At 39.4% G+C, this 27,170-nt stretch overlaps 1 protein-coding gene across 2 annotated transcripts in view; it reads left to right on the top strand.

The window, feature by feature from the left end:
• Positions 1 to 14,220: 14,220 nt before the first annotated feature.
• Positions 14,221 to 27,170, top strand: part of LOC125696571 (von Willebrand factor D and EGF domain-containing protein-like) — a 168,961-nt gene continuing 156,011 nt past the window's right edge. For both annotated transcript variants that reach the window (XM_048952370.1, XM_048952371.1), the window contains exon 1: positions 14,221 to 15,964. In XM_048952370.1, the coding sequence (XP_048808327.1) occupies positions 15,868 to 15,964 (97 nt within the window). In that variant the 5' untranslated portion in view covers positions 14,221 to 15,867. The remainder of the gene's footprint in view (positions 15,965 to 27,170) is intronic.

Genomic DNA, 27,170 nt, shown 5'->3' on the forward strand with positions numbered 1-27,170 from the left:
GAAGATGAAGGTAAGATTGACAGTTAATTTTCTCCCTTAATGCCTTACGTTAGTATTTGTTACATGCTTATAATTGTTTTAATTTTGAAAATTAATAGACTGAAGCTACACACAAATGAAATACTATAAGTACTTGAAGTAAAAGACAGTAACTGAAATCTTAAATGTACCGCTTTCTCTAGCTGCTTTTGTAGTCTTTCTGGTCTGAGTTTACTAAATTAAGTTCTCAACTTGGATGAAGTGCTGCAGAAGGGACTTTAAAAGCCAGCTGGCAGAGATGGATGGATGGAGTTTGCTCTCAAAAAACATCAGCAATAAAACCCTCATTGACTTCAGTAGGTGAAGGGTGAAGTCTAGAATGACTCAGTGCAGCAGGGTGCCTCTGGTTGCAGAGACATTTCTTCAGTATTTTTTGTGGAAGAGAGAATCTATCCAGTTTTTGCCATCTAATTGAGCTTGGTAAAGGCTGGGGAATCCACAATGTCTGTTACTGTGAGCATCCAAACTTTTAGAAGGCTTATCATGTTTCTCAAGTGAAACAGGTCAGCCATGCAGTGATGCGAGTGATTGTTAAAAGTATTAAAGATTACTGTACTCATACTATTATAAGGATTATATAAATAATCAGGTTTGATATTTAGTTTTGAGAAAACTGTGTTTTTCTCCTACCCTGCTATAGTAACTGTCATACATAGGAAGGTTGTTTGTTTTCTTTCATTAAAACTGTAGGGTAAAATGAATGTTTCAGAGGTTAAAACTCAGCTTGAGCTATAAATCTAGCAAAAGAAGGGAAAACTCTGCTTTGAGTCAGGTTTAAGAATGTGGCTGTAATGATGAATAATCATGATGATGGAAACTAAGGAGAGAACAGTCGGTAAAAGACCCTGGAGTTGTGGGGTTGTTATCATTGAAATTCTGGTAAATAGAAATACTTGGTGAAGGCTAGATGGACAGCTAGTAGAAGAAACCCTTGACTACTACTCGTTGATAATTCTGATAGACTGTTCACTGGACAACATATTTAAGTCTTTTGTGGCTGAGATTGCTTGATGGTATCTTCTATCCTAGTACTTCAGAGATAGCCTTAACTTAAAAAAAAAGGGAAGAAAAGACATGAAAGCCTCTTGCAGTGCAGCACATTGCTCTAATTTAGTCTAGACTAGATTATTACAGATCTAATTCCCATGACTGTTATCTTGTAACCCTGTTCTTTGCATCGCATGGGTGAAATTTACCATTTCTCTAAGGTCCACTTCAAGCTCATCATTTTGCTGAATGTGTGCTATTCAGTGTGCACTAGTTCCACTCTCTTAAGTGAATTTTATTGGTTCTTTTTGTCTAAACAGGGGGATTACTTTTTATTTTCCATTGGGTTACATGTAAAAGCTTTCTAATTGTTTGTGCAGAAATGTTCTCTGGTACACAGACATTCAACAGACCAGTGGCAAGTGTAATTGAAAGGCTCTTTTCACACTGGGACAGATCAAGAACATTCCTAAGGCTTCTTTAGTTTGAATTAATTTAGATATTTTGAAAATTAAGTTATTTTGGTCCCGGAACATGAAGAAGAAATAGCCAAAATTGCCACCCCTTGAGGTGTCCAAGGTCAGGCTGGATGGGGCCTGGGCAGCCTGATCTACTAGCGGGCAACCCTGTCCATGGCAGAGGGTTTGGAACTGGGTGATCTTTGAGGCCCCTCCAACCCAACCATTCTGTAGTTCTGTGATCTATAAAGCCCCTTCCAACCAAAGCCATCCTGTGGTTTCTTTGATTTGATGATATTTGTATTTGTTTGGATTGACTTTAGCATTTGACTAGCAAGTGCTAAGTCATTTTGGGATCAATGGGTTTATACATACACAATCTTGGCAATCCCAATGAAGGAGTCATGGTGTCTGTAGCAGCATGTTGCATCATGAAGCGTTTCTGCACCTCCTCAGCTCCCACCCTGGCACTGCTGGGCACACAGACCAGCTGTACATGACTGTTCATGTTTCTGTCACCACTATTTTAACTCAATATTACAAACTTTTTTCCCCAGCAAAGAGCATTTGCTTTGAGTGACATGTTTTTAATGTGCTGATCTATCATTGTCAAATACTGGATTTTTTTGTTGCCAAAATTTGAATATTGTATTTAAGTCACTATTGTGATTATGGATGTTTTAAATATAAATTGCTTTAAATTAAGAAAAATATATTCTCTGTACTTCTCAGGCAATCCCATTCTGATGTGCCCTACCTGACTCTGCGTGGCTAGGTGACAGTCAATAGGACAAAGAGAGGGTTTCAAACTAGAAGAGGGGGAATTTAGGCTGGATGTAGGAAAACAATTCTTTGTGATATGGAGAGTGAAGCACTGGCACTTGTTGCACACGGAGGTGTTGGATGCCCCTCCTTGCAGACCTCTCAAGGTGAGGCTGACCAGTTTCTGTGCACCTGAAACTGCTCCTATGCATTGTAGGCAGGTGGTCCAAATGGACTTTTGAAGATCCCTTCCAATTCAAATGATACTATGTGAATTATTTCTGCAAGAAGGGATCTGAGGAAGCTGAGTGCAGCTCTAGGAGCCTGAAATTCTGCAGCGGCTGTACCGAGGGAGTGGAGTAGTTGACATAACACCACCATCTACTGGACAGCCGTCAATTCTGCTAGCGGAGAGGTTGTGCAGATGAGAAGTGTGCGCGGCTCCTGACAGCCACAGGTCCCTTGCTATGTAACAGAATTACCCTGATAAGCCCTCATCATGCAATTCCTTGTTACTTTTGTTATTTGTGTCGACTGAATTTCCAGGCTGCTCTCCGTGTGAGGTATAGCTAAATAGATGCGTAATAAGAAATGACTGCCTCGCGTGGATGTACACGCATAAGGAAATGGGGAACATTTTTCATCACATTTCTGAGCAGGGAGCAGCACAAGCTCAGCAGCTGTGTCCTGTAAAAGATATATTAATTTTATTCCCATCAGCTCTGGTATTATTTGCTCTTACAGATCTGTTGCTAGGTCACATACAGTTGCATGCATCGAGCCTGCAAAGCAGAAACTAGAAATAGCAACATCCCCTGACAAGTTGAGATGTGTGCCTTGGCCAGATGTGGGAAGCAGCATGTGACAAACACACAGAAATTGTTCATACAGGAAGTATAAATGCTGCAGGATTTCTTGCTGCTGTGTGTATTAGATGTGCTGTAGCCTTCTTTTATGCTTATTTCTGATACAAACAATTTCCAGTAGCATTGTGGGGTTTACCTGATACAAAGGCAGCGTAAATTGATTTGAAAAGCCACAAGCCCATCAACTCAGTTCAAGTAGTTAAGGCACATCTGCAGCCTAAGGCAAAACCAAGGACAGTGCAGCTGGCATCTCATGCAGCACATTTTGCCTCCCTTGCCCAACTGCCCAGAAACTGCTGGCAATCAGCTCAGTGGAGAGCATTTTCCAAAGGAGTCAGAAACAAGGCTGAAACTATGATAAGATCTGCTGCTGTCCCTTAAGTCCAGCTGAGTAATGGCCCTCCAGCAAAACACAGTGAGATTTCCTCCTTCTACAGACAGAATGGCTGGAGCTGTGTGATTCCCAACCCCATCAGTTCTTTTAGTTTTTACAGCATTATAAAAGCTCTTAATGCCTCTGGCTACCTCAGCCACCCCAAGTGGGGAAAGGGGAAAAGGATAAAAGCTCCTCGTGAAATGCTACTGGGTGGGAATCGTGATGCTGGGCAAAGAACTGGGCTGGTCTGAGGCATGCAGGTGGGGACTGGGGAAGTCCTCACTAATGGGGATGAGAGTGGACACAGGGACCTGCCCAGAGCTTCCTCAGTTGAAAGAGTTATCTGGGGTACTTTCAATGGTTTTTGTTCATTTTTATTTTTATTATCTTTTTCTGGATGGTCTTTAGTTTAGATACTCTTAATGTGCATTTTTACACCTGTACGATGGTAAATCCACAGCCTGAGAAACATACTTTCATTCTTGGACAAAAGAAACCTTCATCCTTCTAATGTATTTGTTTCTATTTACATATAAATGAGAATTAATAGTCAAGGTGCATTTTCTCTGTCAGTATTAAAAGGAAGAGTAGTCCCTATGCATTTATTATAATTAGGTATGATTGGTGCCTGTCATGCATGAATGAAGCCGTATCTAGAGCTGATTTTCTATCTTATATAGAAAGGACTTAGATGGTGCTCTATTTTTTTTTTTAAACCTGTTGCCTATTCTGAAGCTAAATGCTGGTTGATGCAATGGTATCTCCGTTGTCCCTGTGGTGCATCTCTCTCAACCCGGTTCCTAATACTCTGCAGCCAACACACCCAGCAAGCTTATACAAATTATTTTAATAGGACTACTGAGAGCAATTGCATTACTTAGCCTTGCTTTTGACATTATGATACTATTATAATATTGCCAAAATAATTATCAAATAATGTAAGCAGAGTATATTTTCAGTTTAGTAGTGAAATGATTGCATCTGAAACCAGCCTGGTTCTTCTGAACACCTGGGTTCCTATATGTATCCTGCACATATTTTTGACTTAATTTCACAGGATGTGATATCTGCATACTCTGTATGTAAGTAAAGGAGGGGTATTGCATCTCCTGATGACATAACTATGAAGAACATCATGTGGAGGGAAGAGACATTTCTTTTTAATTCATTATTACAATGGATAATCTTAAGTAGTTTATCTTTACAATTAGCTTTCATGCAAATATCAACCAGGTGGTTGTTTTTGCATGTTTTTCTTCAATAGTTTTCTGAAAACACTTTTTATTTGAATGTGTTGCTTATTTTGAAATGTTGATTTAGATCTTCTGTCTTCAAAGCAAGTCTCTTTAGTTAACCTAGGAAAATATTTTTATTGAGAATACAGAACCATATCAGTACAATAACTTTTTTTGGTATGGAGATCAAGTAATCCAGTACTTGCTGCAGAAAATAGAACACAACTTATATTGTGAGTCCATTAACAGTAACAACAAATCTTTTCTGGCTCTAGAGGCAGAATTAATTATTTACATGTTTCTCATTAACTTTTTACCTACTGTTAACAGTAGGTTTTTTAAAAGAATTCCTTTCTGTCTGTGATCAAAGTTTTCAGCAACCCCATTTGCAAGCAGTACATTTAGCCATTTTTAATTATTTGCAGTCTATCACAAGATGACATTTGCAATTTGTAAGCATTGCTGAAACTCTGCAGGTATTCCAGAAATTCCTGACAGGTCTTTCTGAGCCGCCAGTGCTTTCACTCACTGCCTTTGGCATGCTGTTGGATCAGATAGTGTGTGTGTCTTGTCTTCACCTTCCAAAATCAAAATCTCTCAGTAGGCTGAAAGCTGTCTGTATATTCCGTGAAGCTAGAGGTTATGTGAATCTTTCAAGTTTTATCTTCTCTTTGGGACGTTTGGGAGGCACTATCAGCATGACTTAGGGGGATAGACAACGGGACATGGATTCTTGTTGATATACCAGGAAAAAATCATTTTCCTTTTTTTCCTGTGCTACATATTCTTTGGCAAGTCTGTCTCAGAGAAACTTGTGAAAAAGATGTTTTCACAGTTCATAGAACTGGGAAAATTCACATTAATTTCAACAAAATTAAGCAAAGTTGATCAAAGTGGCTCTCTTAGAACCCAGAGTTTGAAGAAAACCAAAACGTGCAGCAAGACATTCCCATTTTTTGTTGAGTAGTCTATGGGCTATCATGACTTTGTGAGTTTATGAAACTGAATCACTTTTTAATCTGTTCACCTTCCAAATAAATAAATAAAGAGTAGTATAATAGGAGTTAGATTCTTGGACTTATCAAGCCATGCACTAAAATGGGCCATGATTTCCCAAAATGGCTGCTGAGCTTTCTCATACTCGTAACTGATGTCTTATTCCTCAGTTGTTCAGCCTTGGCACAATACGCGTGGCTGCCTACCCAGGGAAGAAGCCATTTATCCAATGGCTGAAATAATGGCTAACACAATGGCTGCTGCACCATGAAATGACCAATGTGTATTCTGTGGCCCACTGTGAATGTGAGAAGCTTATTGTGATGTGAAAAGCCAGGCTGTTGTTCATCTTGCTGAGCACAGGCCAGCACCAGCTGCTTCCAAGGAAAGTTCAGCAAACTCTAATGAGCACCCAGGGAATAACAGGTTCACTGGAGAAGTTTCTTCTTCATCTAAGCAGAGGTTGGCTTGTGTTTTAAATATTTTATATCCATTATACCTCGAAGGGATGTGCGAGGTGTTGGTTTCATATAGGCATTAAGCCTGCATTTAAATACATAGAGTAAATTCAGTATTTTGTGATGTTATTGAATGTCATAGATTTAAGATTTATTACCAAAGGAAATTACGCTGAAACAATTTAGTGGAAGCAAAACAAAACCCATGACTTGATGATGGATGACTTTGTCTTATAGTCTAAGGCTAATTATTTAACAAAGCCTTCATTACTTCTTGACTTTAGGCCAGGCAACATTGTGAGTTGACATATTCTAGAGTAATTAACAAAAATGGTCAAGTTGTAATACATTAGAAAGCCTTCAAAAGAGCAAAGCACATTTAAACAGTATTATCAAGGTAGCTGATTTTATAACTTAGCCACTGGTGTTTAGTCATAATTTAGCTGGTGATATTTAATCAATTCTACTAAATGTGTTAAAAAATGCTGTAACAAGAATTGCAAGCCCCATGTCTCCTAATGATACCACTTGAGTATCCTCTTCAGTGAGATGCCATTGCCTGTAGTGTTTACAAGCTCACAGCATGGAAGTCAAAAGCAATCTTGGCAGGTGCCAAAGATATGTTCTTTTTTTATAGTCCAAAAAAGAGAACTGTCCTGTAACTTAACCTGCTTCATCTTGGACCAGAGACATTTAGACATTTGTGTGCTGGGGAAAAATGCTTTCCTATCTTCTGTGCAAGTTACTGAGACCCTGGTTACCTTTGTCCCGTCTGCTGAGCTGAATAGGCGAAGGGTTTGGCCCAAATATTGGTATCTTTTAATTTGTAAAGACACTGCAGGTCATTATTTCATATTAATAACTGATCTTAGATGAATAGCATGTGCTGAGAGGAAACTGTTAGATGTGTACTTTCTTGTGGATGCTTTACACACAGAGCAAGCATGCCTTATTTCCCTCACCAACATACTTCTTAAAAAGTGCTTTGTGGTGCTCTGGCACCAGACTCAAACAAAAAAAGTGCACAACAGAGTGCTCAGCTGGAAGACAAGGAGAAGATTCAGTTGGGTTGAAACAGCAACAAACATTAACTTTTCTACACAGCTATTAGAGAAATAGGTGCTTTAATGGGCTTTCAACCATTAAAAGGCAGAATTGGAGGCTGAATTAGAGTATTCAATTAATAGGTAGTCAGCTGTGCAAAACCTTACCTGTGACATTAATGCTGTGAAATCGGAAGGAATAAATGTGATTAAAGTATCTAATAAGCAAAACCCTTTTCCTTTCTTTTATATAAATAGATACCATAATGCTTATATGACACTTGCTGTAGCAAACTACTAATTTCAGTGCCTGTAGTGCATCGGTTTGAGCTGAGATAAAGTGTAAAGCTGGAAAATGAAATACTTTCTCTACTACATTTGCACTGTTTTCATGAACACTCAGAAGCAGCAACCAAGGAATTGTTGGGTAGTTAACAGCAAATCTCATATTGCCAGTAAAAATGAATGGATGGAAAAGAAACAGCAGTAGTGAGCAACAGTAGTAACTGACTCTTGGCAACATTTGAATATTATGAATGTTAGAAGCCAAGAGCTATTTTTCCTCAGGGTGAAATGTCCCTTAAAAAGTGGTTAAGGAAAACTAATCTGGAATGAGGTCCTAAAAATGCCCATCCTCTTTGACATGGATAACAGAAGTTGGACTAAAAGGAAGGAAGCATTCAAAAAAAAAAAAAAAAAAAAAGCCTGGTGGAGGCTTGTTTGAGAGACACTAATTGTGTTTAAGCAATGTAATTATTTAAAAGCAGCCATTATCTATTGCCTGAAAAGCAAAACAGGTTTGTAAAATCAAGTTATAACTCCAATTGGTGTGATATTTGGAGAGAATTCTCACCTTAATGGAGGGGAAAAAATAAGCCATAAGAACTTCAGTGAAATGTTCATTTACTTTAAAATATTATGATAAACATTATTCTATTAATTTTTTTCACTAGGTTTTCAAAGGTAGGTGAGTGAGATGAGATCTCTTCATGAGACATGAATTTATAAGATTACTCTTATTTTTAAGAGCTGAAATAATGTGTTTGGAGTGCTACTGTTTTTATTCAACATCTGCTTTTTTCACTACATAATTTTCTTCAGCAAAAAAATGGTAATGAGTTGACTTTTTTTAAACATATCTTAAAAGATGAAAACCTGCGATCTGCAAAAACCTCTGGTTGAGAGTACAGAAAGAGGAGGCCTTATAGAAATAAATGATTGGGCTGACTGTAAATTGGCTCTTTGCTCCTGTGAGGTCTTTCTGAGCTCGCTGTTGATAACTTGCTTTTTTTCATGTGATGATGTGTACAAATTACATAAATAAATAACTGAAATCAGTGCAGTGAATGTACCAGAAGAGAGCTGCCCGGTGGTGGTGATGGGCTGATGATTGGATTAGATGATCTTAGTGGTCTTTTCTAACCTTAATGAGCCTATGATTCTATGATCATTTCTCTAGTTTCAGTTATTTTCAAGGTGGGCTGAACTTGGTAACTACTTTGAGCTTTTTGACAATTTTACCAGCAAAATGATGAGATCTTGAAAAAACTGTTTCTATAAAAGGTGAGGATTTTCCTGTTCGTGGCTGAAAGTGTGTTTCAGAAGCTCCTGTTTGCCTTCCAAGGCAATGCTAACCACCAACATCTAACATTCCCTACATACCTGTTCTAACACAAAAAGTTGATAATTATTGTTTAATACAGAAAATAGAAGTTCATAAAGAGAAGTTAATAAGCTGTACTACTACTCTTTGTTCTTGTAGTTGATGTATGCTGTAAAATCTATAGAGGAAGAAGTTTTAGGAAAAAGGCAAGGAGTAATATGTCCCTGTGGATGATAGTTTGGGTGCCATACCCGATTTATAGGTTTGGGAAATATTTGTAATGCCCATATTATACTTGCTTTGGGGATAAAGAGAGGATTTAATTCTCTTGTTATCAATCCACTACCTTTCAAGGCAATAAATCCACTAAGAAAGCAATTCAGCTTCATGAAATTGTTGTTGTAACATAAATTTATCACTTACTATATGTAAGTACCAAAAGCACAAACATTTAAAAATGTCACCTATCAGAACTATGAAGAAATGCAAGAAAAATATTTCACAATAAATCTCTGTCCTTTCCAATGCAACTTCCTCTGTGATAAGGACAAAGGGTAAAACACAGGTTACTGATAGCTTGAAATAAAATTCTGGTTTGTTCCATTGTAAATGTTGCAACAAAGTTGTTAAAACTCTTCCTATTTATGTATGAGACAGGTAGCAGGAAAGGGAATTTGACAACTAGGCTGATGTGACTTGGTTTCTTCTGCAATGGTGCAGTGAGGTTTTTCTAGGAGACATCATAGAAGCTAAAACTATGTGTTATTGAAAGTGTCCTGTGGAGGAATCTAACTGTCCTTATGCTGGGTTCTTTGTCTCTTAATCCTTTGAGTTAATCTGATGATTATATTATATCTGTACTATATATTATATAATAATTATATCAGGATATTGATGAATATCCTGATTAATACTTTAAAATGATCTATAATATCTGAAAAGAAATAATATTTGTAACATTTTTCTTGAATGAATGCAGGAAACTGTGATCAAATTAGGGGGCTGATCTACATTGTTATTCACCCACTAGTTAGTCATGGTTTACTTTTCAATACTACTTATATCATATTTCCATTACAACAACAATGCTTTTTATTGACCACCGGCAGCACTTGCTTATTCAGCAGTCTAAGAGTGTCAAAGAGACAACATCTGTGTTGAAGAAATAGAAGCAACCACCAGGTTTGCTAGAGCAGAACCCTGCCAAGGCTGTTCACAGTAATTGGGCTTTCTTTGAAAGCAACATCTGCTCACATACATCCTCTTATAAGATCACATTGTAAAGGCCAGGATGGAATAAGAGGATGAAAGAAGAGATGACAGATATATGGACAGTCAGTTTTAATACCAGTTTGCACTGGTTTCAGCCCAAGCCAAGTTCCCTCCTTTTGTTGTTAAGCCTGGTGGTTCTGCTCTGATTGTTGTTATTGCTCCTGGCTGGAAGATCTTGGGGGTTTGGCACCTCACTGTTCACCTTTAAAGATTTTGATTTCTTCAAAGGGGAAAGTTCCAGTAAAAAGCTGAATGAAATGGTTCAGGGTAGGAATAGCACCTTCCCACCTTTACACTGCTAACACTGATAAGAAACTCCTGGGAAACACCTTTCTGATGTTGTTTCAAAGGAAACAGTTTCCTCAATGGAAAGTTGACTCTGAGAAAATCTTGTCTGCAATTTTTCAGAGGAACAGTGGATTTCATATTAGTGTAATGGGTCCATAGTCAGTGCTACAAGTGGATGTTTTTCTTGCTCCTACTTTTTGTTATTTTGTCAAGAAAAGGCTTTGGAAGAACAGGAAAGACATTTATCAGTAGAAATCCAATTGCTTTTCTCTGCTCTATCCTGTGTTGTTGGACTGATGCACTAATGTAAAAGTGTTACAAGAATTTCCACTCCCTAAGAGTATTGTGATACTTCTATACTTATTCATCTTAATTTTGAAGAAAACCAATCAAAATGTAGGTATTATTATTATTTGTGTGTGTTTGGTTGCAGGATTTTTTTTTTAACCAAATATTCCATTTCACTTAAATGGAACAATAAATGAAGTAGTTCCCTGTGGAAGACAAAACAATGACCAGTTCTAGCACCAGAGCAGCTCACAAAAAAAAAAAGAAACATACTGAGCAGATCTAAGAACAAAAAAGATCTTTAAAAAATCCTTTTTACTGATTTTGTGGAAACTACATGTTTTTCCTGAAAATAAATTCTGATCAGAAATCCCCAGCTGTTCCAACATACACCGTTTGATACACCGTTTGAATATGGGACTCTTCTTTTTAGCAGTCTTTACTAATTGCCAGTATCTTCAAACCAAAAGGGGCTTTTCTATGTGGAGCTGCTGAACAATGACAGCCATGGTTAGGTGTATCTTAGGGCACTCTGTACCAGAGATGTATTACAGATGTGATTTTTATATTAACATCTCTACAATAGCCTGGCATTTTCCAGTTAAATAAGGAGCTCCTGTGAAGAATGTCCACCTCATTTATGGCACAGCCCTAGTGCATACTGACTTGCAGGCAACTGAGATCCTGTCACCTGGCTTGGTGACAGAATCCATTTGAGAAGGGTGCGGCTGCAAATTTAATAGGGGTGTGCAGTGCCTAGAAGTTCAGATGGCTGGGGCAATGCACATGGCAAACCAGGAGCAAGAGAAATGTGTTGAGCACCCTGAGCTTGTGTGCACCATGTCAGATTAGGGATCTCATCCAATTGCAACCCATTCCAAGCATCAACATAGTTCGAAGGAACTGATTTAATTTCTCTAACAGGTTTGTTCAGAGCTTAAGCATGTATTCTCTGTATACTCTCAAAAATACAGAAATAATGAGTGGGTTTCTTCATCTTTTCTGTAGAGCATGAATGCCTATAGTTTGGCCCATCAGCTAATGAAATCCACTAGAGTTCTCCCACAAGGAAACTAGAAACTGAAGGATAAACCTGCTGAGTGTGCAAATTGCTCTCTGGTCTCCAGGGGCTGTGCAAAGAGAAGCATACTTCTGTATAATGATTTATTCTAAAAATGGCAGTTATTTCTCACTAAATGAAGAGCTTTGTCCTGTGAGTTATGTATACTGCTTCTCATATTATTTTCTGAACAATGAGTCTCGTGAAAAAGAATGACTTCTGTTAACTGAAAGGCCTGTTGTACACTAGATAACTAAACAGAGGACAGTACCAACTCTAATAACTGTGTGACCATTGTTTATTTCTCCAAACTGGACACAATGTGAGACAAAGTGCTTCCCATTTAGTTTCATTTGCTTGAAATAACAGTGGTGAGATAAAGAATAGTTGTTTGAGTTATCAAGATAAGTGAATGTTGTACTTTGGGTATAAAAATGTTGTTTGGTATTTATCCAATATATACAGACAGAGATGAGTAACAGGAATGAGAGCAGAGAAGAATTCCAGAACTGAGAAGCTTCTTGTCCCTTTATGTAGAATCCTTGCGGATGGATCCCATGCTTGAGACTGCTAGGACTTGGTTAAAATCAGTTATGTTGACCTCTTCCCCTCTTCTGAAACTGTAGAAAAGGTTGCAAGTTCCTGGACTTGGGCAGTCAATATCAAGAGAATAGGTATAGACCATGGGAGCACAAGGAGTTTATTTTTTGTCGCTGGACAGGGCAGGTATTTTCTGTCAGATTAACCAAGCACACAGAAAAGCACAGAGGAGGGTTTTGGCGTGAGTAAATCAGTAAATTTGGGCTTGCAGAAAGAGTTATGCTATTAAATGATATGTCTTCTTCCTCTGAAGGACTCTGTCCTACTAACAAAGTGTATGTACATGCAGGGTCATGCTATCTTTGCCAGCCATGAATAATGAATCCTCTCTTGCCAAGAAAGCAACCCCAAGGGACAGCCTTAAAGATACTCCTCATAGGAAGCAGAAAGAAATAAACTCAGACTGTCATTTCTAGATCAGTTTCTAATGACTGCCTGTGTTTAAAAAGGACAGTACAGCTTTCTGCTGGCTTGCAAAAAAAAAAAAAAGTCCTAGTAGTACTCAGTTTTTGGGAAGAAATGCAATGTTTCAGTCTCGTCTCCTTCCTGAAGTGATCCAGGTAGATGGATGCTTCCATATAACTAGAGAGAGAAATGATGGGATTTATCCCTTAAAACCTCCCTATCACCCAGCACTTCTGCATGTAGCTCTTAAAATTCCTACACCAACTCAGGAACCTGGGCATTTCATATTTGGAACAAAGTGTCAGAAGGTTGCATCTCTGGAGGCCTCTGAGTTATTTGCATTTTTACAATTAAATTCTCACTCCCATCCTGAAGTATAGTTTGCATCTGAAGCAAAAAGCAAAATGTTGCAAAAAGCTCACTGCTTTTCCTGCTGCCCTCCTGCCACATCTTTCACATCTTTATGGGCTGCTCCAGCCCTTCCAGTTCCTGCAGCCTGTTCCCAGCCCCACAATGCCAGCTTGCTGAGTGGGATCTTCCAGGCAAACACTGTCTCTTTCTTGTAAAGGGGTGAATATGAATATCTAACATGCGTATCCATTGAACAATTTTTGGCTGAGGCTAAACTGCTGTTGCCAGCTCCCAGCTGTGACTTTTGGCTGGTTTTAACTCCCCTTACTCATCTCTGCTGTTTAAAATGAACGCAATGCAAGATGGATTAGTGTAAAGTGTTCAGAATTGTGTAGTCTTCTTGTATAGACAATGAAGCTAATTGTGTTAAGTGTCCTTGACTTTCTGGGCAGTTTCTACTTTTCCTCTTACTGAAGCTAATGGTGTCAGAACTGAGAGAGCATTCTGCAGTATTTCTTTGCAGGTTCTCCATGACTTTAGTTCCCTATTATTTTTTTTGGATTAATTATTTGGAGAGGAAGGAGGTCTTGTTTGTTATTTTTTGGTCTTAGGTGAGGCCTTCTCTTGAGCTGGGGATTTGCATGTTATTGTCTCACCTGAAATTGTTTGTCCTCCCAAATTGAAGGGAGCCAAATTCAGCCCAGGGAAACTTTCTTGCCTGGGACAGTAATATTTCATGTCATCTGTACCAGCAGTATCCACCTTCAGATTCTCCCTCTGGTTGAAACCTGCTTAAGGAGACAAAAGTTAAGGAGATAAGCAAGCCAATCTAAGCATCCCTTTTCTCCTATGCAGTGCATCTTGAATATCTTTCATTGGTACTTTTTTTTTTTTTTTTGGCTAGTTACTTTTTTTTTTTTTCTTTGCACAGAAGACCTATAATGGCTGGAGTGTTTGTGGAAAGCTTTCTCACTTTGTTGCAGATTACTTTTGCTTTCCAGTATTTTCATTTAAACCCAATCCGCAATAGATTTCAGAAATTTCCATGAATCCTTGTAGTTAACCATTAGAGTTACACATCTTAGACTCGTAGCTCAGGTTGTAGGCGATCTAGAAAATCATCCATTTCTACATCCATGCTGTGGGCTGGTTGCCACCCACCACATCAGGCTTCCCATGGCCCCATCCAACCTGGCTTTGAGCACCTCCAGGGATTCAGAACCCACAGCCTCTTTGGGCAGCAGTGCCAGGGCCTCACCACTCTTTCAAATATTTTCAGACATTTGTGTTAAGGAAATGAATGAAAATATCTTAGAAACAAAGGTGAGAACAACTGGGTTTGGAGTCTTAATGAACTTGAAGGAATATATTCTAAGGGTCAGTAGTATCAAAGGAAAGACTCCTAATAAGTTTGTAGAGTTATAACTCAGGCCTGTGACATAGCTCATCCAATAAGACTGTTCTAAGCAGCTGTTTTTCAACATTTAAATCCAGAATCAAAATTGAGGACAGAGCTTTTAGAAGGTTCTTCTCAAATAACCTATAGGTCTCAAAGAACCCAGTGGTACATTTCTTCAAAGGGATGCAGTTAAAACAAATGAGCAACGCTTTGAAATCCTTGGATGTTCTGTGGAACGTTTTTAATGGTTTATTTACGTTTTTAAAGGAAACGGTCCTTGTACTGATGTGAGTGGATTGTTTACAGACTTCTTATTACTATATCAGACAATTCACTGTATCCTTGCTTAAACAAGTAGACACAAAATAATCAAACTTGACAAGTCAGAGAAAAGAAACACTGGCAGGTATGGAAAACACTGAGCAGTGGGAGGGGATACAATATCCCCTGAATAAAATGGCACAAATGCAGAGCATAGCATGTGATTTAATAGCAAATTCTTCATATCATGCTTTAGGCTGACAGTATAGGTTGCCTTACAATTAAACACTGCTCAAAGGGACCCATGCTGTAATGCTTTAAAATTAGGTAAAATTTAAGGAAAATGTGATTGAAAAGCACGAATGATTGAATTCTTTCTCTGTCATTTGCGTCTGTTTTCCCAACCTTTTGAAGCACACGTCTCATTTCTCACGAAGAGCTGACAGACCAGATGCTGTCAGGCTTTATTTCAGTAGCAAACAATGATTCTCTAAAATAGCAGGCAATGATGCATCGACCCAGGACACAAACCTTCTGGACAGTGTGATTCTGTAACAGGTTTGCAGCAGCGGAATCTAAAAACAAACTACTTGCATACGCGTATTTTAGCACTTTTATGCTCCTCTCTGTAAAACACGATGTCAGATGTAAGTTGTGACTTGAAGTCGGTCTTGACAAGGTGGTGAGCAGGCAGGTTTGGTTTACAGCCCCAGTTTCTGCAGGCTCACCTCCCACCACCCATCCTGGCGGTACGCGCTGTTCTCACCCTCTGCGGGTGCGTGTGTGCGCGGGTGTGTTACGGAGTGTGTAAATCAGAGCAGCTGCAGGGAAAGCAGCTGCAGGGACACATGCGCTCGGCTGTTGTGTGCGTGGGGGGGTGAGTGTGGTTTGTGTGTGGCTGGAGGGCTTCCCTCTTGGAAATTCTGAGATTAATGACACGTTAAGCCCTCTCCAGGAGACTGGATTGAAAAGAAAGAGGAGAGAAAAAAGAAAAAAGAAAAAAAAGAAAAAGAAATTGCAACAGGCAGGCAGGCTAATGTGTTTTCCTGCAAAGTTTAGGACTTCAAAAGTTAACTTCTAAGCAACTGCAGATGCATGGATAAAAGCTGCCTTGGACACTATGCAGCAGCCCTTACCTTCCCACCAGCATCTCCAACTTGTTGCCTGCCTCTGCTGGATTCCCCTGTTGGGCATTAGCAGTGAGTCAGCTCCATTAGGTAAGGATTTTTTTTTTTCACTTTTTAATTATTTGATAGTCATCTGGGAGACAGAGTTCACGTGTATTTTAAAAGTGAGATGATCCTGTTTATATTTACTATTGAATGTGAGTTAGAGGGCTATTATTAGAGTTGCCAAAATAGAATGGAAGTAAGGTTAAAATAAACAGCTTCTAAGGTAATGAAGGAGGTCACAGCAACAATCAGGCATGCTTATGGCACAAAATGTTTATTGTCCCTTAGAGCAGGGTTGTGTGGTGTCTTATTTTTAATAGAGACATTGCAAGCCTCTGAAGATTGTTACTTCTTACAAAAAAATTACAAGAGATTTAAAGAATAATCATAATGTTGTCCCATAAATGAATCGTAAAAGAAGAAAAAGCTTTAAAATCAGAATCTATTCCTCTAACGAAAGGAGTGCACACACTGTATATCAGAGCAATGTTCCAGATTAGTTAATTACACATATAATAATATGCAGCTATATAGTCTCTGGCAGTAAAAAGTTTGTAAGTAGTTTTTCTGCTACTCTGTGCATTAATTGCAAGGCTCGTTTCACTGTACAAGGCACAGGGCTCAAAGAGGACATAGATTTTACATACATAACTTGTTTATTCAGCTTTATTAATCCACTGCAAGAACGCATTGAAAATTATGTCAGATGTTATTCAGCCAGTAAAAACAGAGTTTAACCAGAGTTAAAACAATCAATCAGACAAACAAAAACAAGAACAAGAAAAGCCATAGGACCAAAGCATAGTGCTGTCATAACTGTGGGTATAGCCTGGGTGAATTTCGTGGAGGTACTCTGTCTGCATGGAAACATGTTGCAATATTTGTTTTGAATTTTAATTCCAGGAGAGTTTTGACTGGTTTTAAAGGTGTTTGTCAGCCAGCATTCATTAGCTCTATGAAGATAAAAACAATTTAAAGCGCTCTTCATTTGAATATCAAAGGGTCACCCAGCAAGGTTTGCAGGACTGAACACAAGGCAAATGACCTTCTCGCCTTTATCTTCAAACAATGCCTTTAATTTCTGAATCCTTTTGAAGGGTTGCCAGTGATATGGAGTGTAGCAGCGCCTTATCTGATAGAACAAGCTTTTCATCAAGGGGAAATGACCTTTTAACTCCTTGTAACAAAGTAACTGGTTTCCCACTGTATTTTTGTTACTGGAGGTATTATGCTTCAACATACTTATTAAGCTGGAAATACAGAACAAGAGTCAGAAAACAATTCACTCTCTCTGAGGTGATACAGAAGAGTTCTTAAGACTTTTTTTTTCTTTCTTACTGTGAACTCGAAGAAAACTGCTCAGAAAAGTTTGCATTCTGACAGATTGCGTGGTGACATTATAAGGATATTAACAGAGCCATATGCTGTTTACTTTTGTACTCTGAGTATAACAAATCTGCTAATCCCATAAGAATTTAACTATGAATAAGGAGTGTCTGACCAAACAGCTTTTTGCAGATGCCTCATTAAGAGGCAGACGAAGATGAAAAAGACCGAGAAAGAACTTTATCATCTTCTGCAGTCTTATTTTAGGGAATGAAGCTCCCAGTGATTGCAGTTGTTCATGTTATTTGGGGTTTTGCATCATTTCTTGTGACTGAAGAACAAGAAAGGGTTACCAATAACGTCCATAGCTGCTCTGGATAGAAGATTAAGTGAAGCATTAGGCAGAAAAGCAGAGTGAATCATAGATGTGGGAGGGTTGATACACCACAGCTTGTCAGACTTTTCTAAGATGAAATTCAGTAAATAAGTTGATCAAAAGAAAAAAAAAAAATAAGGTGTTTTTATGGAGGTATTTTAGACAAAAATATCCATCTTAAAATAGATAGCTGCTTGCAACATCATCATCGAGATGCAATTGCTCCCTGTCCCTTCTGGAGCCTTTTCATAGTGTGTAATTGGAAAAGTTTTGAATTTGGGTACATCTCATGCAAAGGCACCAGCCTGCCATCAAAGCTCACAAAATCCACTGGAATTTTTGGAAAATTAAACTGCCAGGTGTTGCATAGATGGTAAAGTCACATACAATTAATTTTTTGTAACTTCACTCCTGGGGACTTTTCCCCAACTCTGAAACATATAAGAATAATTGAAGTGTGTCCTGAAGTGAAGGAAAAGGAGAAGAGTGAGGATGGGGAGGCTGGGTGCTGACAGCTGGCATTTGCATTCTCAAATAAGCTGACTGATCTGATTTGATTTAAGAAAATAAATGAGAATAGTCAAGCATGGAAAAATTATCGGTGTTTCTTACAATGCTATAAACGCTGCTCTTGCTTTCCCTAGAAAAGCAAAATGAAAATCAGACTGTGTAATCTGCTTTGTGCACTACCCACAAGCAACTCATGATTTCATCTTTGAGCTTCTGCTGTAAAATCTGAGCGTTATGAACTTTCCATGCTTTCAGCAAAAGTCTGCTTGAGCTGGGAATTAAGCAAAAATGGGTTGAGCCAGGAAAATGTCTCCCCATAAGTATTTCAGATGGAGTGTTTCAAATTATTCAGGAGCTTTCTCACCTGCTGCATACACCTACTGCAGGAGGCAAACCCTTTGATTGGACTTCATTGTGGCCTTCCAGTACTTGAAGGGAGCATATAAACAGGAGGGAACAACTGTTTACAAGGGTGGATAGTGATAAGACAAGGGGGAAAGGTTTTAAACTAAGACAGGAGGGGTTCGTGTTAGATATTAGGAGGAAGTTTTTCACACAGAGGGTGGTAACACACTGGAACAGGTTGCCCAAGGAGTCATTTAAGGCCAGGCTGGATGTGGCTCTGGGCAGCCTGGTCTGGTGGTTGGCAACCCTGTACATAGCAGGGGGGTTGGAACTAGATGATCATTGTGGTCTTTTTCAACCCAGGCTGTTCTATGATTCTGTGATCCCAAATGCCACTCAAGGTTGTGAGCAAGCTTGGTTAGGGACATTCCAGTGACTTAAAAAATTACACTAGGATTATTCTGGCTCTATGTCTTCACTCTATCCAAATGACATTTACAGCACTGTGCAACCAAAAAATACCCTGGTGAATGCTTTCTTAAAGTAAAACCAAGACTCTCAGGCTTTATGGCTAACAGGCAGTAAGAACAGCCAAAGGGTAAGGAACAACGCTTACAGCATGTTTTTATTCTGAAATTCTTTTTAATAATCAAAACATATTTTCAGGGTAATATTTACTACTCTCTTATTTAGGCTTTTGTCAATATTAGGTAACCCCATTGGCCTCGTGGCCTGGGATTAATCCAGTTTGTGGTGTTTGACTCAGGAATGAAATGTGTTCTTATCTGATTATGTGCAGTCAATGCAGAGCTAGTAACAAGGTTGTACAGTGATTTCTGTTTGCTGATAGCTTTTGCATTCCTCTCCTTTTTCACCTGAAAGATGACAAAGCTATCAGCACTGCTGGCATAGTGCTTTTATGAAGAAGATGAAATGGGGTGGCTGTTGCCATATAGGTTGGAGGAATCTCTTTCACCTCACAAGTATGTTAATGTCTCTCCTGCATAGCATCAGTATGTCCCCACTGGATGTCAGGGCTTTGGTGTTTGTTAGAGAAATGATTTCTAGCTCATACATTTGCCCTCCGATGTGGTGATGATGAAAACTAATGTTTATTTTCAAAGTTATACAGGCTTAAAAAATCTGTTTGGTGTGAGAGGGCTGCTTCTCAAGGCTTTGCCTATTCCCACTGACCTGTGAAACACTCTTTAAACTTCTAAACAGCTATTTATTACTCTACCCTGCACTAAAATCAAGGATCATTTTATTAGACACTGTTTATACCAGTGTAGGACATTCATGGACAAAATGTTTACTTTAATGGTCCGGTTCCTCAAAGTTATTTTGTCTCCAAATGCCAACTACTAAGAGGTATTGTATACATCTAACTTCCTTTGCAATCGATAGGAGTTGCAAGTAGTCAAGACAAATCAGTGTTTGTTCCTAAATTGACAAGACAAATTGCTGCACAGAGGAAGCATCATCATTCTATTTTACAGATGGGATAGAGACGTGAAGTGGCTCAAGGTCACGCAGAAAATCCTTGGGCAGAACTGAGATCTGTACCGAGGCTTCGGGGGTCACAACCCAGCCCTGTTAACTGCACCATAGCTTATAACTGAAACAAAGGCCAACAGGGGAAATAGGAGTGTAATAGAAATGCTGAACCTTTCTTCATCTTCTTTATAAACTCCAGTGGCTGTGCACAAAGAGACACAAAGTATTGCTGGTGTGTAAGAGATTATTCTTTTACATCATTGTCTCAAAGCTTGCTGGGGACACAGATGAACAAGTCCAAGCAAGTCCTGGGCAAGGGCTGAGAAATCCTTTGTCTGGAGAACTTCGATGGACATGTCCTGGTCAAGGGTTGTGAACTAAGGGACACAGGTGGACAAGGCCAGGGGCCACAAGAAAGAGATAAGCTGCAGCTTAATGGCTGTGAAGTGGTCTTCTGTGTGGGCTTATCTCGAGGAGGATGGCCATCTCAGGAGGTGCTGCACATGACACTCACCCAAGCGCCCAGGAATGCCATGTTGGCAGAAGAAGAAGGATAAAAGAGGAATTGAAAACCATGAGAACAGAGGTTTTCTGCCAACAGATTCCTCATGAAGAAGAGGAGGTTTCTGCCATGAGAAGCCTCACGACCTGCCTCTCTTCCTCTTGGACTTGCTCTGCACTCTACCATGATGCTGAAGAAGAACAAAGATGTCTGCCATCAGATTCCTCACTACAGAATTCCTGTATCCTGACGGGCTCTACCTGAGTCCTGCTGCTTCCTCCCAGATTGGCTCTGTGATGACTTGCTGCTACCTGCTTGCTGCCCAAGGATGGCCTTGCTGTTGCTCTCCCCCCCCTGCTGCTTTTGCATTGGACCTTTGAAATGTCTTGCAATAGGACTGCTACTGAATCCTAGTGGTGACTATCCCTGCTTTATGTGATTCTTGCTTCTTTCCTGTCTTATCTATCGCCTTCCTTCCCTTCTCCGTCTCCCTGATTAGGATTTATAATAACCTGGCTGGACCAACATTTGAATTGCTGTTTCTTAATCTCACGCTGGGCATACAGATATTGAGTGAACCTCATCTCCCTCCTATAATTTGGAGTGAGACATGGTGATATTTAAAGCTTTTAGCATGCTTCAGATGACCAAAACTTGAGATGCGTCGCGTTTGATTTCAGTCATAAAAAGGATTCAATTCCTTCCAAGATGCTATATAGAACTGTTGAAGAACACGTCTGTAGCTAAAGGAAGTATTTCTGTCTGTATTAGCTAGCTTTGGAAACAGCTCTTTCATTCCAGTATCTTTCCTCCCTTTTTTTTTTTTTTTTTGTGTGTGTGTGTGTGTGTGTGACCTAGACTGGCTGTTCTGGCTGTGGAAATGGTGACAAAGACCTTTGAGGTTATTAACTGGGTTTGTACCATCCTACTTTAAATAATTTGCTGAGAAAAGCTTTGAAGGCAGCCAAACTTCTGATTTGTCTGACTTTGGCCTGCAAGTTTGTATTTATGGGCATCCCAGTGTAAGTTCCAACTTTTTGTCTCCTCTGTTCCTGGGTATGCATCCTGCTGTTTCACAGGTGGATGTTCAGTGTTGGATGCTGCCAATGCCCATTACAGTTGACAGCGTTGCCTTTTCCAAGCTTTTTAAGTTTTCTTCAAAGCCATGTAGTTTAACTTCAGTTATGACTTTTATTAATTTCGTGATGGCAGCTGCACTGTGTGTTTTGTCCTGACAAGAGATTATTCATGGCGAAACTAAAAATAATAATAATAATAAATGATTAGTTTGAGGAATATTTTTCATCTGACTTTGAAATACAGTTATAACCATGTGTTAGCGCGTGCAATTGTTTGTACAGCTATTCTGGAAGGAGCTTTGTGTGCTAAGCTCTTAGGAGATTTGCTTAATGAATGTATGTACTTACTTGCTTCTTTCTGACATATATTATTTTGATTATTCCGACAACTATTACTTTGATTGCTGTATTCACACTGCATGGCATCCGCAGAGAGCAGTGAGGGAATATTCTACATATTGAAAGGCAAAAAATTGATTGCCTAATATAGTTGAGGGATTGTAGTAGTATGCTCTGCTCCTTTTGCTGGTTTTATATTATTCATCGATTGAGAGCAAGTTTATCTTATTCCCCTGTTTTGTTCACAAAGCAGCTTCCAAGAGCTGGATAGCAATTTATCTGCATACTGAAATAATGTAATGCATCTCCTGTGGTAGCTGGAGCATTTTACAACTCAACTATCCCTTGGCAGCTTTGTGTGTTGACAGTCTCAGTAAATGGTCCCTATGTAGTGTGTTGCTCATGCCTCAGCAGCTCACCGGCCCTTGCAGCTTCCATAAACTAGCTGATGGATACCCCAGATTCCCCCATTCCTTGTGGAAATAAGAAATGGCATAATATTTCATGTTCCGGACTGGCAGTCTTACTTTTCCTGTATTTTTTAGCTAACTACTCAAGTTGCATTTAGCTTGTGTTTGCTGTTCTCAAAAGGCAAATGCCTATGGCTATAATCTAGATGACTACAAAATGATGAGGGTGGATTCTCAAAGTTCCTGAATTAATAGTTCTAATAACTAACTTAATGTCAAATGTAGATAACAGTTTAGGATCTGAGCTAGAGCATTCCTCTACAAAAAGGAGTCTTTCTTATGTCAGCTCCTTGTTTCTCACCTCAGTTTAAATTCATGTCTTGATGATGTTTGACTGTCATGCAAACTTTTCACAGAGTTTTACCTTATAGCTAATGGTATGAAGAGAAAAAGGAGACAAAACTCAGTCGTTAGTTTATACACTAGCAAAGCTGACATTCTTTTATTTGTAACTGCATAATTAAAATTTCCTTTAGAATTAGCATTGGATAGAACTCATGGCATTAATCAGGTATGTTATTTTTTGATCTGGTCCAACTACTGAAAAAGGCAGCTTTGAAAACATCTTTCAGAGATTATTTTTAATAGTCTCCTTTGTCCCTTTCTGCCAATTATTTGCTCTATAATCAACTATGACTATACTATAAAATTAGTTGGCTGTGACTCAACCTCCCTCAGAACAGAACACGGATGCTTTGATTCACTCATGCTACCTTATTGTCAGCTCTGTATTTTCCTCAATGGATTAGAGAAAAAAAATATATATATAATTTTATATATATAAAATAATATTCAGTCTTGAATGCAGAGGGACAAAGGTTTAAGGGGCAGGTTCCCTGTCCCTTGCCTGTGTTTGAGTGAGGGTACTGAGCCCGTACAAACACTGTTCAGGATAGTTGAGTCTCAGCTGCAGGCTGTGAGCCCAGCAAAAGCTATACATCTCCCAGAGGAATTTTACAACTATTTTCTCCTCTTGACATGATTGCTTCCTTGCAATACAAATAGCTGTGATATCAATCATAAATCTAACTGCCCAGCATCTTTCCTTCCCTGCTTTTTACTTTTTCATGTTTTCCCAATAACAGATATTCTAGTCAGGAAAATCACCCACAGTTATTCCTGCTGCTTTGTAATGCTTCTTACCCGGGAACATTTCTTGTTCTGTTTGCTATTACCTGCACTCCTTGCATGGGTGTGTAGATGCTTTCTTTCATTAATCGACTCCTGACAATATTATTCATCTGCTGTTTCAAAACAACTTCATCTTCTGTCTTAGGGCTGAGCCTGTGGGTTTTTCTCTCAGGAAGGCTGAGCATTCTCACTAGGAGCTGCTGGGACATGAGGGGACCTTGTACACTGTCCCCACTAGCCCTTGCAGCTCCAGGGACAGAGCATAGGAGGGCTCACACAGTCCAACACCTGTTCTGTAAGAAGTTCTGGTAGATTGGCTTTGCTGGTTGAAAAAAAAAATCTGAAACAATACTTGTATATACAAAGACTAGCTGGGAAACAAGCTGTCTTCCCAAGTCTTTGTGGCAGTGTATTTTTCTTTTATTTTTTAACATGCTGGAAGCAGACAAATTTATTCTGGCCTCCATTAATCAGTGAGAAATCTCTCCCCAGCAGTGATGCACAGGGTTTCTGAAGGACCCTCAGTGAGCTTCTCAGATTTAAAACCTTGCAGCTGGTCAGCACAGAGGGATAAGCTGTGCCTTCCACAACCTTAACATATGCTAATACTTATGTTACTTGCAATGCAGCTAAACTGAACGTAAAACTAAAACGTGGCAATGCTGAGAAAAGGTAGGACAGATGGTTATGGGTTTACAGAAGCAGAGAGGACATTACTGTGGGCACCGCTGTTATCAGTGTTTCATGTGATTATTGCTAAGGTTAGTGCTGTAGCAATGCTGCAAGGAAAATTATGAAGGTCACCATAAATACCCCTCGCAAATCCAGCCATTAAACTCAATTTTTACTGCTGAATATCCTCCCCAGCTCACAGCTGGTAGAGCCCAAATCTGCAGTGTGATCATCTGCAAAACAGTTTACAAACTGTGGGACTTCCCAAAGATAACCAACCTCAGGTTGGGTAACTGCTGTTGATCCACACAGGAAGTTTTTCTTCTATCTGATTGCTTCAACAACTGAAAGCAATTTAAGAATTTACTTTTCCACTGAGTCAAAATGGAGAGAACCCCTAAGCATTAACTGAAGGCCTGATGTTTTTTAATCACTCCTGACAGGAAAGATGTTGTGTTTTAGTGTATAGGAGCTGAATCAATCTCTTCTGTCACAGACAAGTGCCCTCAGAACTAGGCTATCGATTATGCCAGGGGAGAATATCTGTGGGCCTCTTATTTGAACTGTTTCACTTTGCATTAGTAATTAAATACATCTTAGAACGAGGGCTTCAATGTCATTCTTCCATGTCTTTGGCTGCTATATAGGTGTAAATAAGTTCAGGGGACCACTGGTTCATTCATTCTCTGAATATAACTATATTCTCATGTATATCTGCTATTTATACCAAAGTTTCAGTGCAGGCAGATAGACTGACCATTCAGTTGATCAATATGTGGTTTTGGTATAACCAACCACCCATGCACACAAAACTCCCTACAAAAGATGAAACCTGCAACAACAAAAAAGCAAAGGTGCTCTTCAAACTTGCAAATTTCTGTGACCATTTTTGTTAACAGCTTTTTAAAAAATCAGTCCTTCAGGTTCTCCGTCAGACCTAGCCCATATGAACATTTTTTTTCTTAAAAAATGAAAAAAAATAAGTGTATTAAATTTCAATACTGTTATATTTCAATGATATCTGATTGCAGAAAGAAGTGATTTATGCCTACTTGTGCAGTTTGTCAACCTTTTTTAATGAAATATAAGTCCTTTTCTGGAAAACAAAAAGCACAGAGTAACCTGCTTACCTACTGCTTTGTGTTTAACAGGGGGAAAATGGGTATTTTGCATTAAGATAAACACAACTTAATTTGTTCTTCATAAAAATCACAGCCTCATGAAAGGGAAGAGAAGCTGTAATATGGGAAACTTGGTTTAAAGCTCCAGAGCTGGGGATAGAAGGTATCTGTTGGCACACAGCAGGCAGCTAAATGGAGCTTTTGAGTAAATTCTGTATAAAAGGGATGTGAATTGTTAAGCTTTTTGTTGCATGAACTGTTGCATTTAACCTCTTTGAGGCCTTGGGATTATTCCTGCTCCTTAAAACTATCTTAATTTCCCAAGTGTTGTCAGGAGCTAAAGTGCACTGTTATCTGCTGCCATGTTTTTCAATTCTGGTAGAAATTATTGTTTCATATAGTTTGATTTTAAGAGTGCTTTCTGGCTTCCATGTGGGGAAAAGGCACTATATAGAAGCAACAAGAGCATGAGGGGCAGTCTTGTGGGCTTTTTCATTAGCTATAAAAAACAGTGGAAAAGGAGAACAATATCAGTTTTATTTAGACAGGAGGAGAAGGCAAAGCACAGAAGGATGTGCATTTCTGTGCACCACCAGCAAAAGAAACCCAAGTCTCTGCTCTCAAGCCCTTCTGCATTTGCTGCAATGGGCTTCAAACCACTGCAAAAAAGTAGATGAATCTGGGTAAAAGAGGTGTTTTTCTCAGTTTTCATTAGACAAACTGCCCAATGGCCTCTGTGACTCACAAGGAAGCTTTGCCTTTGTGCAACTCTGAGAAGGAATAAAAAAGGGCAGAGAGCGAGAAAATAGTGCTGAGCCAAACTCTGCCTTGAATGCCCAATGAACTTCACCTGTACTATCTTATGAAATCAGAGAATCATGGAATGGCTTAGGTTGGAAAGGGCGGTAAAGTTCATCAAGCTCCAGCCCCTCTGCTGTGGGGCTGGATGTCTCCAAGCAGCTCAGGACCCATCCAACCTGGCCTTGAGCACCCCCTGGGATGGGGAATCCACAGCTTCTCTGGAGAGATATTTATTAATTTCACCAAAGCGTAGCAAAACATTCTTTTTACCTGAGCAGACTGTCCCTCTATAGACCCTTGGAGAAATCTCTCTGTAGTGGAAATGCTAAGTCACTGCTTGAAGCAGTGATTAAGCACCTGGTAAGAAGGCAGGGCCAACCCAGGGAGTTCAGGTGCAAGCAATGTACCTGAGTGACTGGAAAGGCTAGAGCCAGGATCTGATCCTTCCTAGATCTCATTAAATGGTTCGTAGTGGATGCAAAGATACCTTGCAGGAGATCCCTGTTTATCTGAGACCTTTTGAAGGTAAGCACCTGTCTCGCTCCAATTTATAGGAGGGAGAGGAGGTTCTTTTATTATCTATATACATGGCGTGAGATTAAGAAGCAACGGTTCAAATGTTGGTCCGACCAGTTTATTACAAATCTTAATTAGGGAAATGGGGAAGGGGAGGACGGACACTATTATGAATTAGGGTAATGGGGAAGGAAGGAGGGCAATAGAAAAGAAGAAGCAAGGAGTCTTTATAAGCAGCAAGAGGGACATAGTCACCACCATGGATCCAGTGACATTTGTAGTTCTGTTTTTGATCCTCAGTAGTGGTGGGTCATTGGGCATTGTTGTTCTATTGACAACGAAGGACAACCGATGACCATGGCGATGATGGCCCTTTTTCAATGCTTCAAAGTGGTTGAGTCAGCTGTCTTTGGAGTGACAGCTCAAATCCAAAGTGGTCGAGTCAGCTCTCCTTTGAGTGACAGCTTGAGTGAGGCTCAGCTTGCCAGCAGATAAGAGAAGCTGGGAGGCACCAACTTGTATCTTGCCTTGGCAGGATACAATGGTATCATCCCCCAGCCTTCCAT

Source organism: Lagopus muta, chromosome 8 (genome assembly GCF_023343835.1).
Source record: "Lagopus muta isolate bLagMut1 chromosome 8, bLagMut1 primary, whole genome shotgun sequence".
In the NCBI taxonomy this organism is placed as follows: domain Eukaryota; kingdom Metazoa; phylum Chordata; class Aves; order Galliformes; family Phasianidae; genus Lagopus; species Lagopus muta.